This window comes from Budorcas taxicolor, chromosome 19 (genome assembly GCF_023091745.1).
Source record: "Budorcas taxicolor isolate Tak-1 chromosome 19, Takin1.1, whole genome shotgun sequence".
Taxonomy (NCBI): Eukaryota; Metazoa; Chordata; class Mammalia; order Artiodactyla; family Bovidae; genus Budorcas; species Budorcas taxicolor.
In genome coordinates this window covers 41,089,680-41,107,204 of record NC_068928.1, presented here as the reverse complement: position 1 = coordinate 41,107,204, position 17,525 = coordinate 41,089,680, and the positions used below count along the sequence as shown (strand labels likewise).

Below are 17,525 nucleotides of genomic sequence, written 5' to 3'. Positions count from 1 at the left end.
CTGCTTTCAAGATGGAGCCTGTTCTGTCTGTTTCCTCCTTCATATATATACCTATGGTTGATTCATGTTGATATATGGTGGAAACCATTGCAATATTGTAATTATCCCCTAATTAAAAATAATATTTAAAATAATTACCAACCCAATTCCATTTGATTCCTACAAAATCAAATTGATCATAATATATGAGCATTCAATATCTTAAATTTCATCAACTGTTAACTTCAGTAGAAGCTTTTAAGCCAAATGGAGAACTTTGATTATGACAGATAACACTTCTGCTGTGCAAGGGTAGTGGAAAGAGAAAATACTCAAGTGAACAGTGAGTAGGTACACATGTCCATTATATATATGTGTATATATATATATATATATTTTTTTTTTTTGGAGAAAATGTGCCCTGAGGAAATGATGTTCTTTGCCTATTTGCATGTGGTAAAAGGACTGTCTGTTTGGATTGAGCCAAGGGAGGAGCAAGAGTGGAAAGTAAAGGGATCTGGAGAATTATTTAGATGGAGGTAGGTGTGAGGGCAGAAGGTGTTCCCCCCTTGTGTCCCACATCAATGACCTCCAGAGTGTTTACCACGAAGGAGACACGGGACAGCTACAGGTCTGGGATCTCTTACCCCATCTCTGTCTTTAGGTGCATCGATGCTTATACGAGAGAGCGTAAACGGAGTACCCGTGGTGGCCGGCGTGGGGGACGTGTGTGGACCCACAGCACAAGCTCGCCCTGACCGTGGCTGGCCCTGCTGTACATGCTGTTAGTCAGAGCAGAGAATAGCACCCTCAGGAAGCCTAGCCACCTAACTTGAAGGCAGGCTAGTTTTCCTCTTAGGTTACATGTGCATGGAAAAGACAGCAATTCTTCTTTACCAAGATTCCATGTTGTAAACATGGATTTGTTGTCCTTATCAGCAGTACTGTCCACCAGCTTATAGTAACATGGTCATAGGATTCTGAATAGTCCAACTTTGGACCCACTGACCCACTTTTTGATGAACAAGATCAACAAGAGGCAAATGAACATGGGATCTACTTGTTCTGCCATACATCACATGACAGAGATGGCCGGCCCATGGAAAATTAGAATCGTCTTGTTCAGCTCAGTTCAGTCGCTCAGTCGTGTCCGACTCTTTGCGACCCCATGAATTGCAGCACGCCAGGCCTCCATGTCCATCACCAACTCCCGAAGTTCACTCAGACTCACGTCCATCGAGTCCGTGATGCCATCCAGCCATCTCATCCTCGGTCGTCCCCTTCTCCTCCTGCCCCCAATCCCTCCCAGCATCAGAGTCTTTTCCAATGAGTCAATTGTTTGCATGAGGTGGCCAAAGTAGTGGAGTTTCAGCTTTAGCATCATTCCTTCCAAAGAACACCCAGGGCTGATCTCCTTCAGAATGGACTGGTTGGATCTCCTTGCAGTCCAAGGGACTCTCAAAGGTCTTCTCCAACACCACAGTTCCAAACCATCAATTCTTCGGTGCTCAGCCTTCATCACAGTAGTCCCATGTATATCCACAAAGGTAGTATACGTGGTTTGAGAAAGTGAAGTAGCAGTGAACCCTCTCACTTTAACTCAGGGTAACATACATGGGAATCTGTTCTTCCCCTCGCCATGGATCTACACTCTCCTGGATTGAAGGTTTTATACTATGAAAGTCACACGTTTTAGGGAATAAAGTCTGTTTAAACTGTCACCTGGTCATTTTGGACTCCTCATCTAGATAGGCCAGTGGGCAGAGAGAGGAGTTACTAATTGCTGAGGGGTCATTACCGTGAAAAGATAGAGGGCAGGGAGAAATAGTCTGCACATAATTTCCTTGGAGTATCTCATGGTGTGTCCAGGCCCAGCAATAGACAACCACATGAACAATGACAGCAACTATAGCTCGCCAAGGACATAGTCACGAGGTTCAGACATCTATTCATCCTTCCTCGGGAAGTAAATGCAAGTGCCCTTGAGCAGGAACAGAAGACTTCATCCTGGATGAGTCTGTTTATTATTAGGTAAATCACACTACACAATGAAATGGGTTTTTAATAATGAGATAATAATTAGGAAGGGGGCTAATAGGATGCTCATATTGGATAAGACATATAGAAATTTCTACATGAGGAATGTGGTGCAATAAATCAAACACATACAGAAGAATTGTGGTACACCATTTATTGAGAAACATACAGGTAAAACCCAAAGTGATTGTAAAGGAGAAAGCATGATACAGGAACTATGAGGGTAGCAAAAGAGAAAATATGATTATAAAGTTTATGATAGGTTGTAGAAACCTATAGGAACATTCTGAGATCTGGTTTTCTTAAGTTACTCAGAAGAACTAGATGGTCAATCCTATTTTCAGAGTCAAAACCAAGACATACTTCCTTATCACAGATGCAGGAAGTTGGCACATGGTCCTTCCTCACCAGAGGAAGACAATTGGAGGAAGCCCCCTGCACTCCGTCAAGCTACTTCACAAGCTCTTAAGCAAGGAGATGAGTAACTGAAATTCTGGTCGAGCATGTCAGTTGTCAGCAAAGTCTAGGCAGTGATTTTGTTTTGTCCCCAGGTAGCAAGTCAATTAATAGAAGGTGCTGTATAGGGACAGTGGATGCTTGGCAAGGTGATCAGCAGCAGGAAGGCTGGCAGCAGCTGGACACACAGCTCGGGCGGCAGCAGGTGGTCCGACAGCAGGTGGTCTGACAGCAGACAGGGCGGCTGCAAGGCTGGCAGCAGCTGGATCCACAGCTCTGGGCTTGGCACCCAGGCAGGCAGCAGCATGTGGGGTGGTAGCAGGTTCTATGGCAGTACACGGGTGCACAGGAAGCTGGCTGACAGCAGTTAGAACCACTGCAGGTTTGTCCACAGCTGCTGGATCCACAGCAGGTGGGCTGACAGCAGCTGGTCACACAAGTAGGTTTGCAGCAGGTGGTTTCAGTGATTTGACAGCAAGTTTGGGGGCAGGAGGGCTGACAGCAGCTGGACTCACAGCAGGTGGGCTGGCAGCAGGTGGTCGCACAAATAGGCTTGAGGCAGGTGGTCCTGCAGCACGTGGTCTGACAGCTGATAGGGCGACAGCAAGGCTGGCAGCAGCTGGGCCCACCGCAGGCGGGCTGACAGCAGGTGGTCACACAGGTAGGTTTGCAGCAGGTGGTCCTACAGCAGATGTTTTCACTAGTCTGATAGCAAGTTGGGGGGCAGCAAGGCCGACAGCAGCTGGACTCACAGCACGTGGGCTGGCAGCACGGGGAGCAGCAGGAGTGAGTCATTTTGTCAGTGGTGGAGTGTGGACTCCTGTTCAGAAGTGAGTTTCTCAGATTCTGATGACTACTTCTGTTCTGAGGCTTTTTATACACTGGACCCCCAGTGTTGGGACCAATAAGCAAGACTTTCCTTGTGTATGTCGTTTTTGTAGTCAATGGGAAATTATCCAAGAGGAAATGATTTCTTTAGTGTTTTGAGGCCTATTTAAATTAGCGTTTGACTTCCTTTTAATTAGGAGTAGCACTTAAGAACCATTTCCAGAAGTGAAAAGGAATAAGGAATCATCGCAGCAGCATCTCTGGTCATGTGACATCATCAGGTCATGGGATAGTTCTTCCTGCCTTGGCCAGGGTCAGAACAGTCACCTTTCCTTTGTTCCTTTGACTGTGCTTAGGTTGAGACTTGCTGGATGCTGATGCATTCTGTGATGAATGAAGCCTGCTAAAGTCCAAGTCTGATCTCAGACAAAGTCTGAGATTCAAGATAATCACGTGTATCTATATACATGTCTTTCTTTTTTTAAATTTTTTAAAATATAAATTTATTTATTTTAATTGGAGGTTAATTACTTTACAATATTTTATTGGTTTTGCCATACATCAACATGAATCTGCCACAGGTATACACGTGTTCCCCATCCTGAACGCCCCTCCTACCTCCCCCCTGGTACCATCCCTCTGGGTTGTCTCAGTGCCAGGACTTGGAAGCAACCTAGATGTCCATCAGCAGATGAATGGATAAGAAAGCTGTGGTACAAATACACAATGGAATATTATGCAGCCATTAAAAAGAATACATTTGAATCAGTTCTAATGAGGTGGATGAAACTGGAGCCTATTATGCAGCGTGAACTAAGCCAGAAAGAAAAACACCAATACAGTATGCTAACGCATATATTTGGAATTTAGAGAGATGGTAACGATAACCCTGTATGTGAGACAGCAAAAGAGACACAGATGTATAGAACAGTCTTTTGGACTCTGTGGGAGAGGGAGAGGGTGGGATGATTTGGGAGAATGGCACTGAAACATGTATATACATGTCTTTCAAATCAGTAGTGATTGACCTAAAATGTTTCCCAGCTTCATTAGGTACATTTAGGTAGAAGGTGTTGACAGGTTGTTCTTCACTAACTTTTTAGCACCAAAGCTGTAATGGAGGCAAAAGCTGTACCCTGTTTTCAGGCAACATCAATGCGTTAATGTCCCATCACTATTTTTAGCTGGATCAATCACCTCTGGTGAGACATCACAACTTGCACATGCTTTCTTTTATAATTTGTGACAAATAGGTAGATAGGATGGTTAATTGATAGATTTATAGATTTCAATAGATGTGAAATGTGTCGGCCATAATTTCTTAGAGTTTTTCCTGCCCTCTCTTTCAGGTACACATGTAAGAGTGTAACTGCCATGCCATAGGGAAAGCATACAACCAACAGCGGTAGAAACAATGAAAGTGTTTCAATATTTCTCTACAGCAGTGTCATGTACTCTCCTGCTATGAGACTTCTGAACTCTACCGGTATGTATCTATCCTTGGTTGTTTGTTTTAAACTGAGCTGTAATTGACATGGCGTTATATTGTTTATAGGTGTTCCACATAATAATTTGACATTTGTAGATGTTGCAGAGTTATCACTGTAGGAAGTCTAGTTAACGTTAACATCTGTCACAATTGAGAGTTACAAAGTCTTTTTTCTTGCATGAGAGCTTTTAAAATCTACTTTTCTAGCAACTTTCAAAGATTTCAGTATTATTAACTCTGGTCATTATGCTGTACATTACATTCCCCATGCGTTTATTTTTTAAGTGGAAGCCTGTACCTTGTGATCCCATTTACCTATTTCACCCACCCCACCTCCTACCTCTGGCTACCATTGATATGTTCTATCTGTGAGCTCAGTTTTACAAAAAATTTTTTAAGATTCCATGTATAAGTGAGATCACATGGTAATTGTCTCTCTCTAGCTTATTTCATTTAGCTTAATGTCCTCAAGGTCCATTCACATTGTCGTAAATGGGAAGATATCCCTCTATTCATCATTGAATAACATTCCATTATATAAGACGTTCCATGTTTTCTTTATCCATTCATCCATTGACAGACACTGGTTGTTTCCATGTCTTGGCTTGTGTAAACAGTGCTATCATGAACATGTGGCTGCATCAATCTTTTTGAGTCAGTGTTTTTGTTTTCTTTAGATAAATGCCAAGAAGTAGAATATTTAGATCATATTCTATTTTCCCCATTTCCCATTTTTAATTTTTGAGGTATCTCCATACTGTTTTTCATAGTGGCTGCACCAATTCACATTTCAACTAACAGGGAATGGGGTTCCCTTTTTTCATATTCTCATTAAAACTTTGTATGTCACTTTTTGATGATAGCCATGCTAAAACCAGTATGAACTGATATCTCATTGCGGTTTTGACTTGCATTCCTGTTGATTAGTGATATTAAACACTTTTTCATGTACCTGATGGCCATTTGCATGTCTTCTTTGGAAAAGTATCTCTTTAGAGCCTCTGCCCATTTTAAATGAGATTGTTTCATTTTTGCTATGGAGTCATGTGAGTTATGAGTGATGTGAGTAATTGAGTTACACATTGAATATCAACCCTTTATGAAACATGATTTGAAAATATTTTCTCTCAATTCAACAGGTTTTCCTTTCATTTGGTTGATGGTTTCCTTTCCAGGCATAAACTCTTTAATTAGTCCCACTTTTAGATCTGTTGCCTTTACTTTTGGTGTCAAATCCAAAAAGTCTACCCTGAGACCAATGTCAAGCAGCTCACTATCTATTTTCTCTTCCAGGGGTTTTGTTAGCTCAGGTCTTAAGTTCAAGTTTTTAATCCATTTAATCCATTTAATCTGTTTTGCCTATTTCACCCACCCCACCTCCCACTTCTGGCTACCATTGATCTGTTCTATCTATGAGCTCAGTTTTAGAAAACATTTTTAAGATTCCATAATAAGTGAGATCACATGGTATTAGTCTCTCTCTAGATCATTTCATTTGGCTTACTGTCCTCAAGGCCCATCCGCATTGTCATAAGCGGGAAGATATCCCTCAGGAAGAGTCCATTTGAGTTTGAGGAGTCCAGCTTCATTCTTTTGCACATGGCTGCCCAGTTTTCCCGCCACAATTTATTTAAAAGATTGTAATTTCCTTATTGCATTAATATATATTTGGCTCCTTTGTAATAAATTAGTAGGCCATATAATGTATGGACTTATTTCTGGCCTCTTTTTTCTATTCCACTGATCTAGGTGCCGGTTTTTTCCAATCCATACTGTTTTGTTAATAGAGCTTTGTAATACTGTTTGGAATCAAGGAAATGATGCTTCCAGCTTTGTTCTTCTTTATCACTATTGCATTGGCTATTTTGTGGTTCCATACACATTTTAATTGTTTTCCTTCTTTCTGCCATTGGAATTACATTATCATTTTATCCTTTCTACTCTATCATTTTATCATTTCTACTGCTATTGACTGTATGTTTTCCCTTTTCATGGCAATCATACTCTAACATATCTATCTAAAAGAGAGAAAATGAGGCCTAAAAGCTTTAAGAAATTGTGGCTGAGATTCCACATTTCTCAGAATATGTAAATTTACAGATTCAAACGTACCTTAGTTATTCTCCTATCTAACCTGCTTGTCACAAATTATAGAAGAAAGTATATGCAAGTTGGGATGTCTCACCAGAGGTCATTAGCCTAACTAGAAAATAGCAATGAAGCAGTAAGGAAGGGATGCTGTTTGAAAATAGGATTCAGCTTTGCCTCCATTCCAGTTTTGGTGCTGATTTTCATTTGAAAAACAATGTGGCAACCATCCTCCGCTCAGATGACCCTGATAAAACTAGGAAACATTTCAAACCAGTTGCCAAATGTAGATATATATAGATAGATACATGTGGAAGTCTTCACTCTGACTTTGTCGGAGATCAGGCTTGAACTCAAGCAGGCTTCATTCATCACAGAATGCATCAGCATCCCGACCCTTTCGAGGCACGTCTCAATCTAAGTAGAGCCAAAGGAACAAAGCTGTGAAAGGAGAACAGTTCTGCCCTTCACAGAGCCAGCAGGAACTACCCCATGACCAGATGAGGTCACATGACCAGAAATGCTGCTGGTGATGATTCCTGATCTTTTCATTTCTAGGAAGGATTCTTAAGTACTAGACCCAACTAAGGAAAAGATCAAACACTGATTTGCAGAGGCCTCTCTATAAAACACTAAGAAAGCAACTTCCTCCATGACAATTATCCAAAACTACAACAATAACATAAATAACAACCAGGAAGGTCCTGCTTATTGGTCCCAACATTGGGGGTCCAGGATATAAAAGCCCAGAACAGGAGGAGCCCTCAGAATCTGAGAAACTCAGCTCTGAGCCGGAGTCCACCCTCCACCACTGACGCAATGACCCACTCCTGCTGCTCCCCGCGCTGTCAGCCCACCTGCTGCAGGACCACCTGCTGTGAGTCCAGCTGCTGCCAGCCCTGCTGCCCCCCCACGTGCTGTCAAACCACCTGCTGCAGGACCACCTGCTGCAGACCTACCTGTGTGACCAGCTGCTGCCCGCCCACCTGTTGCAGCAAACCCTGCTGTCAGCCCACCTGCTGTGAGTCCATCTGCTGCCAGCCCTCTTGCCCTCCAACTTGCTATCAAACTAGTGAAACCACCTGCTGTAGGACCACCTGCCACAAGCCTACTTGTGTGACCACCTGCTGTCAGCCCACCTGCTGTGGGTCCAGCAGCTGTGGACAAACCTTCAGTGGGTCCAGCTGCGGCCAACCTTGCTGCCAGTCGGTTTACTGTGCCCCTGTGTACTGCCACAGAATCTGCTACCACCCCACGTGCTGCTGCCTGCCTGGGTGCCAAGCCCAGGAATGTGGGTCCAGCTGCTGCCAGCCTTGCAGCCTCCCTGTCTGCTGTCAGACCACCTGCTGCCGCCCCAGCTGTGTGTCTACCTGCTGTCGGCCTTCCTGTTGCTGATCCCCTCGCCAAAGAACCCCTGTCTCCTAGCAACACTTTATAGCAACTGAGTTGCTACTTGGGGACAAAAAATGATTTCTTAGACTTTGCTGACAGCTGGTATGCTCTACCAGAATTTGTTAACCCATCTGCCTCTTTAAAAGCTTATAAATCAGCTTGATAGAGTGCAGAGGGTTTCCCCCAGTTGTCTTTCTCTGGTGTAAGAGCATCATGTGCCAGGCATCTTTGATAAGGAATTATGTCTCGGTTTTGGTTCTGAAAATAGGACTGACCATGTTGTACTTCTAAGTAACTTAGGAAAACAAGTCCTCATAATGTTTCTATAGGTTTCTGCAGCTTATCATAATTAACATAATCATACATTTCTCTATCAATATTCCCATGTCTCTTGTGACCTGCGTTTTCCTTTTACGGTACCTTTGAATTGTCTTCCTAGAGGCAGTAGTCTTGCCTGTGTGTTTCTCAATAAATTCTTTGCCATTATCTTCCTACATTGTGTTTGATTTTTACATGGCATTCCTGATATAGAGATTTAACTACATACTATATGCATTATCCATTATGAGTATCATGTTAGCTCTCAAAATCAATTATTAGCTCATTAAGTAAATTGTGTAGTATGCTTTAGCTAATAATGAACACACTCTTCAAGGATAGAGTCTTCTGTTCCTGCTCACAGGTATTTACCTTTACATCCCCAGGAAACCGATGCTTGCACCTCAGTGACTAAGCTGTAGTTGTTGTCTTTGTTTATGTACGGTTGCTGGGCATGGAGACACCCTAAGGCACGCCAAGGAAATTACGTTCAGACTATTTCTCCCTGCTCTCTACCTCTTCTTGATAACCATCCCTCAGCAATTAGTAACTGTAAAAGAACCCCTGTCCCCACACAACACCTTATGTTAACTGACTTGCTACTGAGGACAAAAAATAACTCCTTAGACTTTGCTGACAACTAGTATGCTCCACCAGAATCTGTTACAAATCTCTCTTTAAAAAACTCGTGAATCAACTTGATGGAGTTCAAAGAGCTTCCCACTGGTCTACCTGGATGGGAAGCACAGATTCCCAAGAATGTTACCTTGAGTTCAGTTGAGAAGATTCACTCCTACATCACTTTCTGAAACCATGTGTACTACCTCTGTGGATATAGTTGGTATTACCTAAGAGGAAACAGGTAATGGTCTTTGGGTCAAGATATACACTACATCCAGAAGACACGATATCAAAACCATGTGTTGTCACCTCTAAGTTGGTTCTTTGCCCCACATTTGCAAGACCACTCCAATTGTCCATGGGGCCAGTCATCTCTTTCATGTGATGTATCGTAGAACAGGTAGCTCTCATGTTTGTGTGCCTGTTGTTGGTCTTGTTCTTCAAAAAGTGGGTCTCTTGGTCCTAACTGATGCTATTCAGAATCCTATGACAATACTAGTCTAGCCCACAGTACAGCTGATAGGGATGAGAAATCCATGTTTAGAACATGCAGTCCTAGAAAGGAGAACCTGGCTCTTTTCCTACCAGTCTGAGAGGATCACTTGCCTTTGTGTGGCGTGGTTAATGAGTTATGACGCTAGCCCGTCGGTGCTCAGCAACATTCTCTGCTTCTGACTGGCAGCACACAGAGCAGGGGCAGCCACGGTGAGAGGGAGCCTATGCTATTGGGTTCACACAATCCTCTATCACTGCCAGTGGATGCTTTGTTCATGCTCCCTTGTGCAAATACTGATGCGCCTGAAGACAGAGATGGGATGAGTTGTTCCAAATTTCTAGTTGTCTAGTGACTTCTCTATTATGAACACTCTGAAGATCATTGATGTGGACACAAGTGGGAAATACTTTCTGTCCTCAACCCATCTCTATATAATAATTATTCTCCAAGTCTCCTTATGTTCCAGTCTTGCTTATCCCAAGCTCAATCCAGTCAGGGCTTTCACCACTTGTAAACAGCCAATGAACATCATTGTGAGGCCACTTTTCCCCAAAATAAAGATGTCATGCCCATGTGTACTGTTGATTGTTCACTGTAAATATTTTCTCTTTCCACTGCCTTTGAAGAGCAAAAGTGTTATCTGTGGTACTCAAAATTCTCCACCTGGTATAAAAACTTCTGTGGGGCTAAGGACTGGTGAAACTTAAGGTATTGCATGTTTATATATTATGATCAATTAGATTTTGCAAGAATCAAATGTAGTTATTACCTGTGTATTCTTTAGTCATTGAGGGCAGCACAAAACTCTACTGTTCTCCTTGGATGTGGTACAAGTTCTCATACCTTCCAATACCTTGACCTTGTTGCTGTTCAGTCTCTCTGCTGTATCCAATTCTTGGCAACCCATGGACTGCAGCACATGAGGCTTCCTGTCCTTCACCTTGTCCTGGAGCTTCCTGAAGCTCATGTCCATTGAGCCGGTGATGCACCCAACCATCTCATCCTCTGTCATCCCCTCCTCCTCCTGCCTTCTATCTCTCCCAGCATCATGGTATTTTCCAATGAGTCAGGTCTTTGAATCAGAGAGCAAAAATAATGGAGCTTCAGCTTCAGCATCAGTTCATCCAATGAAAATTCAGGGTTTATTTCCTTTAGGATTGACTGGCTTTATCTCTTTGCAGTCCAAGGGATTCTCAACACCACAGTTCAAAAGAATCAATTCTTTGGCACTCAGCCTTCTTTATGGTCCAACTCTCACATCGATACATGACTATGGGAAAAACCATAGCTTTGACTATAGGGAACTTTGTCAGCAAAGTAATGTCTCTGCTTCTTAATATGCGATCTAGGTTGGTCATAGCTTTTCTTCCAAGGAGCAAGCGTCTTATTTTTATGGTTGCAGTCACCATGTACAGTGATTTTGGAGCCCAAGAAAATAAAATTGGTCACTGTTTTCATTGTTTCCCCATCTGTATGCCATTAGTGGTGGGATTGGATGCAATAATCTTAGTTTTTTGAATGCTGAGTTTTAAGCCATATTTTCACTCTCCTCTTTCACCTTCAACAAGAAACTCTTTAGTTCCTCTTCGCTTTCTGCCGTAAGGGTGGTGTCATCTACATATCTGAGATTATTGCTATGTCTCCTGGCAATCTTGATTCCAGCTTGTGCTTCATCCAGCCTGGCATTTCACATGATGTACTCTGCATATAAGTTAAATAAACATGGTGACAATATATAGCCTTGAGGCACTCCTTTACCAATTTTGAACCAGTCTGTTATTCCATGTTCGATTCTAATTGTTGTCTCTTGACCTGCATACAGGTTGCTCAGGAGATCGATATGGTGGTCTGGTATTCCCATCTCTTGAAGACTTGGAAGTTTATTGCTAATTTGTGTTAAGTCAGGCAAAACCAGTACAGTATTATAATTAGCCTCCAATTAAAATAAATAAATTTATATTTTAAAAAATGAATTCAGTAGTTACAGCAAAAAAAAAAAAAAAAATAGTGAGGCATACAGGTGCTTCCCAGTGTGCTAGTGGTAAAGAATCTGCCTGCCAATGCAGGAGACTTAAGAGACAGAGGTTTCATCCCTGAATTGGGAAGATCCCCTGGAGGAGGGCATGGCAACCCTCTCCAGTATTCTTGCCTGGAGAATTCTATTTACACAGGAACCTGTTGGCCTATTTAGTCCGCAAGTTTGCAAAGAGTTGGACATGACTGAAGCAACTTAGCATGCACCCATGCAGGCATACAGTGTTAAACAAGAGACAAAACCTTAGATTATCATGGAACAAGTAAGGGAAAAACCAGTTCTCTAGTGATGAATAGATTTGTTTTTCTGTGATGTTCTTGAAAATATAACAATTGTGTTTTTTCAAAGCCATCTGCTTATAGACTGGTTGACCCATAAAAGCAGGGGGAAGAGAAAGAAAACACTTGTAGATTAATACATAAGTGGTTAGGGTGGGGAACACGCGTATGCCCATGGCAGATTCATGTTGATGTGTGGCAGAACCAATACAATATTGTGAAATAAGATAATAATAATAATGATAAAAATACACAAGTGGACATAATATGAAAGAAAGTAGTGGAAAATTAACACAACATTGTAAATCAACTATAATTAAATAGAAATAAGTTAAAAATAAAAAATGATAACATAATATATATGAAAAGCATGTTCCTTACATTCTCCCAATAAGACTAGTGAGTGGCTGAACAAGAATTTGAGTACTCTTCCATATGATTCCATACTCTTCCCGTAACTAAGTGAGTGATAGTTGCTCAGTTGTGTCCGACTCTTTGCAACCCCATGGACTGTAGCCTGTCAGGCTACTCTGTCCATGGAATTCTCCAGGCAAGAAGACTAAGAGCTGTGGTCTTTCCTTCCTGTATAGAGATTTTATGGTTGAAGATAAAATCAGAAGTAAATAAAAGCACAATCTAAGAGTGAGTTTAGTAAAGAAAGTGCGTGCAGGCATGTTAAGCCGCTTCAGTCGTGTCTGACTCTTTGCCATCCCATGTACTGTAGGCTGGCAGGTGCCTCTGTTCATGGGATTCTCCAGGCAGGAATACTGGAGTGGGTTTTTATGCCTTTTTCAAGGGGATTTTCCCTCCCCAGGGATCTCTTATGTCTCCTGCATTGCCAGGCAGGCAGGTTCTTTATCACTAGTGCCACTGGGGAAGTCCAGTACAGAAAGTGAATAATGTAAATTAGAAACATCTTAAAAAGGCACAGACACAATCATAAGAATGATAACATATGTTCATGCATTTCAATGGTATTTCATTCCACTAAACCATAATCCAGTACATTTAGAATATTTAGAGAAAATATTTAGACTTAATCCTAACACTTTAGATCTAGTTGGAAAGGTTAGTGACTGGGCCCTCAGGGAAAAATGAACATCTGCAGTCAGTAGGGAAATGCTGGGCATTGTCCAAAATGCACCCTGGGAGGTGGGAAAGTACATGCCAGGGGTTAGTGTGAAACAAATGTGATTTTTCAGTGGGCATATCTTCTACCGGGGAGAGTACTGCTCAGTAATGCCATTCTAGCTGTCTAACAAGTGATCCCAATGAGCAAAAGATTCAGGAGACCAGGCTGGGAGGGGAATGGGGGATAGATGTTAACATAATCACTCTTGAGAGGAGATGTCTGAAAAAGGAATGGGCTACTATGGAGACAAGATATCTCAACTAAACAACTAGTTGGCAGTAGGAGTATTGTGTCTCTGATTTGCAACTTCTGTGAGTTAATTCCAGCAGGAGACTATAAGGGTTTCTTCCATTACTGAGTCTCTGCGAAGTCCCTACATTCTCTGTCTTGCTCAAACGCTGTAACTGACATTGATTGCTGGCATTGCCATCCTTCTCTGAAATCCACAAGCACTCAAAGGCATAACATTAAAATATTACATGGTGCCATGAAATGATGACATTCGTTCACCTGGGCAAAATGTAGCTCTCCCCCCAAGTGCTTTCAAGTTGATTGCTATTATTTTAACAAATACACAGGGTCCAAAATTATTCTTGTAGACTCACAAATCTGTTCTTATTTACATACAAAGATTGAACCCCTCTCCTGAGGCATAACAATTTATCTATCCCATTATTAATATGCACATTTATTGATCACAATTATAATTGCAGGAACTCTAGTTTTCATAGTTGATTTGATCAGTTATTTCTCTGTGCATGAATACCTACAAGTAAAGTTAAATAATAATCAGAAGGTCATTTTGTGAGTAATCAGAAGAAGTATATGGAATAACAGAATGCTGAGTGGCATCTAATGCACTCAGGTCGATTATGTAGTCTTTTATAAGGGCTGGAAGACTCAGGTGCAGCGCCCCCTCCCCTGTGCAGTCTTGATTGCACTGCCACCCTTGATTGTGTGCCTCTGCCGACTGAAATCCCATGGCTGACTACTCCAACCCCATTTCAAAAACACACGTTCATTTTTCTAATCCTTTCCAGGCAAGAGGAAATTCTGCTAGTCTTGATATCACAATTTCTCTATAAGTTCTTTTGTATAAATTGGTTCTAGTCCTACTTGCGTCTCATAAGTTAGACTTTAGAAGGGTCAAGCCATCAGCTGTAGTTGACAATGACTATGCATGCAAAATTAAAAAGAAAACCCATCTATTGATAAACTATTGGAAGTAATGAGGAAGTTTGGTTACAATATATGAACTAATTGCTATTTTATATGTCAGAAACAGGACTTTCCCAGTAGCCCAGATGGTAAAGAATCTGCCTGCAATGCAGGAGACCCAGGATCGGTCCCTGGGTCTGGAAGATCCCCTGGAGAAGAAGATGGCAATCCACCCCAGTGTTTGTGCCTGGAGAATTCCATGGATAGAAGACCCTGGTGGGCTACAGTCTATGGGGTCACAAAGAGTGAGGCACACATACCCTTATATATGAAAACACACATATGCACACACATTTCACATATGTAGAAAACACACATACACACACACATGTCAGAAACGCTGAAAAATTAGCATTTTAAGTTGTACCCTAAAATAGCATAAATTATGAAACACCTAGAAATAAAAATGGGGAAGACCTCTACAGAGATCAGTATAAATACTTTCAACAAGCAATTCTACTTGTAGATATTTATCCAATAGAAATGTTTATATACGTGTACCAAAGAAGCTGTTCTAAAACTTTTAAAGCAGCATGATTTTATTAGCCCCAGACTGCAAACAGTCCACACATACATCAGTAGTAAACAAATGAAAGGTGTCATATGCATTCAGTGGAAGATGATACAGTAAGGAGAATAAATGAACTTCAGATAATCACATGGATCAGTGTCACAATCCTAATATAAAGAACAAGTGGCCAATTATATAGTATCTCATTTATATCAAGTTTAGAAAAATTGTGAACTTGCCTACATTTGGGAATGAGTGAGAGAATTTGAAGACAGCAAGTTCTATTTCTTAAGCTGGTAAGAGTGACAGGAGTGTTCACTTGGAGGCAATCTACCACGTTGGTCATTTTCTCATGCGAAATAGAAATAGTAAATGTGGGGCATTGTATGAGCTCAGAATGAATAATTCATAGCATATGCGTATGTGTATAAATCCTCACATCATGAATGTTGCATAAGAACACAAAGCACAATATGAAATGAATAGTGGCACAAGATTTATTTAGAAATTCAGGAAAGATTCCCTGCTTCTGGGAGACACTAGAAGTGATTATAAAAAGAAGAAAGCAGGATAGAAGAATCATGAGTACATTGAAAAGAAACATGATTATGAAGATTATTATGAAGATAGCCGCAGAAACTGAAGAAAGTCATGAGTATGTGTCTTCATAAGTTACGTATAGAGAGAAGATGCAGATCCTGATTTCCGAGTCAAAGTGGAGACCATCACTCCATATCAAGGACACAGGAATGTGGAACATGACTCATATACACAGGAGGAAGAGAATCAAGGGGAAGTCCTCCACAGTCTACCAAGCTGATTCTCAACCTTTTAACCAGGGAGATTAATAACAAAAATTTGGTGATAGGAAATTGGCTGTAGCAACACTTGGAAGTAAAATTTGTTCTGGAATGCCAAATCAGGTGATGAGAAGGTTGGTTTGAGAAACAGTGATTCTTTAGCAAAGAGATCAGCAGCAGCTGGACACAGAGCTGGGGTGGCAGGAGGTGGTCCTACAGCAGGTGGTCTGAAAGCAGACAGGGTGGCTGCAAGGCGGGCAGCAGCTGGACCCACATTCCTGGGCTTGGCACCCAGGCAGGCAGCAGCACGTGGGGTGGTAGCAGATTCTGTGGCAGTACACAGGGGCACAGTACACCGACTGGCAGCAAGGCTGGCTGCAGCTGGACCCACTGAAGGTTTGTCCACAGCTGCTGGACCCACAGCAGGTGGGCTGACAGCAGGTGGTCACACAAGTAGGCTTGTGGCAGGTGGTCCTACAGCAGGTGGTTTCACTAGTTTGATAGCAAGTTGGAGGGCAAGAGGGCTGGCAGCTGATGGACTCACAGCAGGTGGGCTGACAGCAGGGTTTGCTGCAACAGGTGGGCGGGCAGCAGCTGGTCACACAGGTAGGTCTGCAGCAGGTGGTCCTGCAGCAGGTGGTTTGACAGCACGTGGGGGGGCAGCAGGGCTGGCAGCAGCTGGACTCACAGCAGGTGGTCCTGCAGCAGGTGGGCTGACAGCGCGGGGAGCAGCACGAGGGGGTCATTGTGTCAGTGGTGGAGGGTGGACTCCGGCTCAGAGCTGAGTTTCTCAGATTCTGAGGGCTCCTCCTGTTCTGGGCTTTTATATCCTGGACCCCCAATGTTGGGACCAGTAAGCAGGACTTTCCTGGTTGTTACTTATGTTATTGTTGTAGTTTTGGATAATTGTCATGGAGGAAGTTGCTTTCTTAGTGTTTTATAGAGAAGCCTCTGTAAATCAGTGTTTGATCTTTTCCTTAATTGGGTTTAGTACTTAAGAATCTTTGCTAGAAATGGAAAGATCAGGAATCATCACCAGCAGCATTTCTGGTCATGTGACCTCATCTGGTCATGGGGTAGTTCCTGCTGGCTCTGTGAAGGTCAGAACTGTTCTCCTTTCACAGCTTTGTTCCTTTGGCTCTACTTAGATTGAGACGTGCCTCGAAAGGGTCGGGATGCTGATGCATTCTGTGATGAGTGAAGCCTGCTTGAGTCCAACTCTGATCCCTAGAAACTCGGGTTCAAGGCTTCCACATCAGTCCATACCTGGACAACTTACTCAATACGTTTCCCAGTTTGATCAGAGACATTCAGGTAGAGGATATTTTGCACAACGCTTTTTATGTGAAAATCAGCACCAAAGCAGGAGACTAGAAGCAGGCATAGAAGCAGTACACTGGGTTTCAGACAGCATCAACCAATTAATATTCCATCCCTATTTTGTAACACTCCTATTTTGTAGCTCAGAGAAGGCAGTGGCACCCCACTCCAGTACTCTTGCCTGGAACATCCCATGGACGGAGGAGCCTGGTGGGCTGCAGTCCAAGGGGTCGCTAAGTCGGACATGACTGAGCAACTTCACTTTCACTTTTCACTTCCATGCATTGGAGAAGGAAATGGCAACCCACTCCAGTGTTCTTGCCTGGGGAATCCCAGGGATGGGGGAGCCTGGTGGGCTGCCGTCTATGGGGTCGCACAGAGTTGGACACGACTGAAGTGACTTAGCAGCAGCAGCATTTTGTAGCTGGGTCAGTGATCTGAGGTGAGACCTCCCACTTATACATAGATTTTTAAAAATTGAGTCAAATACAATGATAGCCAAGGTATATTTGAATTTGGCAGTTTAC

The 17,525-nt window shown here is 42.5% G+C and overlaps 2 protein-coding genes across 2 annotated transcripts; one reads left to right on the top strand and one right to left on the bottom strand.

Annotated features, from left to right (window-relative positions):
* Window positions 1-2,625: 2,625 nt before the first annotated feature.
* LOC128064427 (keratin-associated protein 9-7-like) lies at window positions 2,626-16,424 on the bottom strand. The gene is made up of 2 exons (XM_052657120.1): window positions 16,126-16,424; window positions 2,626-3,250 (listed from the first exon to the last, which is right to left on the bottom strand). Exons 1-2 carry the CDS (start codon window positions 16,422-16,424, stop codon window positions 2,626-2,628), a joined length of 924 nt encoding a protein of 307 aa, XP_052513080.1.
* On the top strand, window positions 7,697-8,272 carry LOC128064433 (keratin-associated protein 9-9-like). Its single transcript, XM_052657127.1, has one exon. The coding sequence runs from the start codon at window positions 7,697-7,699 to the stop codon at window positions 8,270-8,272; it is 576 nt and encodes a 191-aa protein (XP_052513087.1).
* Window positions 16,425-17,525: the final 1,101 nt, after the last annotated feature.

Excerpts from the sequence above, each read along its gene's own strand:
- LOC128064433 (XM_052657127.1), top strand. The coding sequence starts at position 7,697 with ATGACCCACTCCTGCTGCTCCCCGCGCTGTCAGCCCACCTGCTGCAGG.
- LOC128064427 (XM_052657120.1), bottom strand. The coding sequence starts at position 16,424 with ATGACCCCCTCGTGCTGCTCCCCGCGCTGTCAGCCCACCTGCTGCAGG. Across the intron at positions 3,251-16,125 it reads TGCCACAAGCCTACTTGTGT|CTCCCCGTGCTGCCAGCCCA; the intron begins GACCACCTGCTG and ends TCACTCCTGCTG.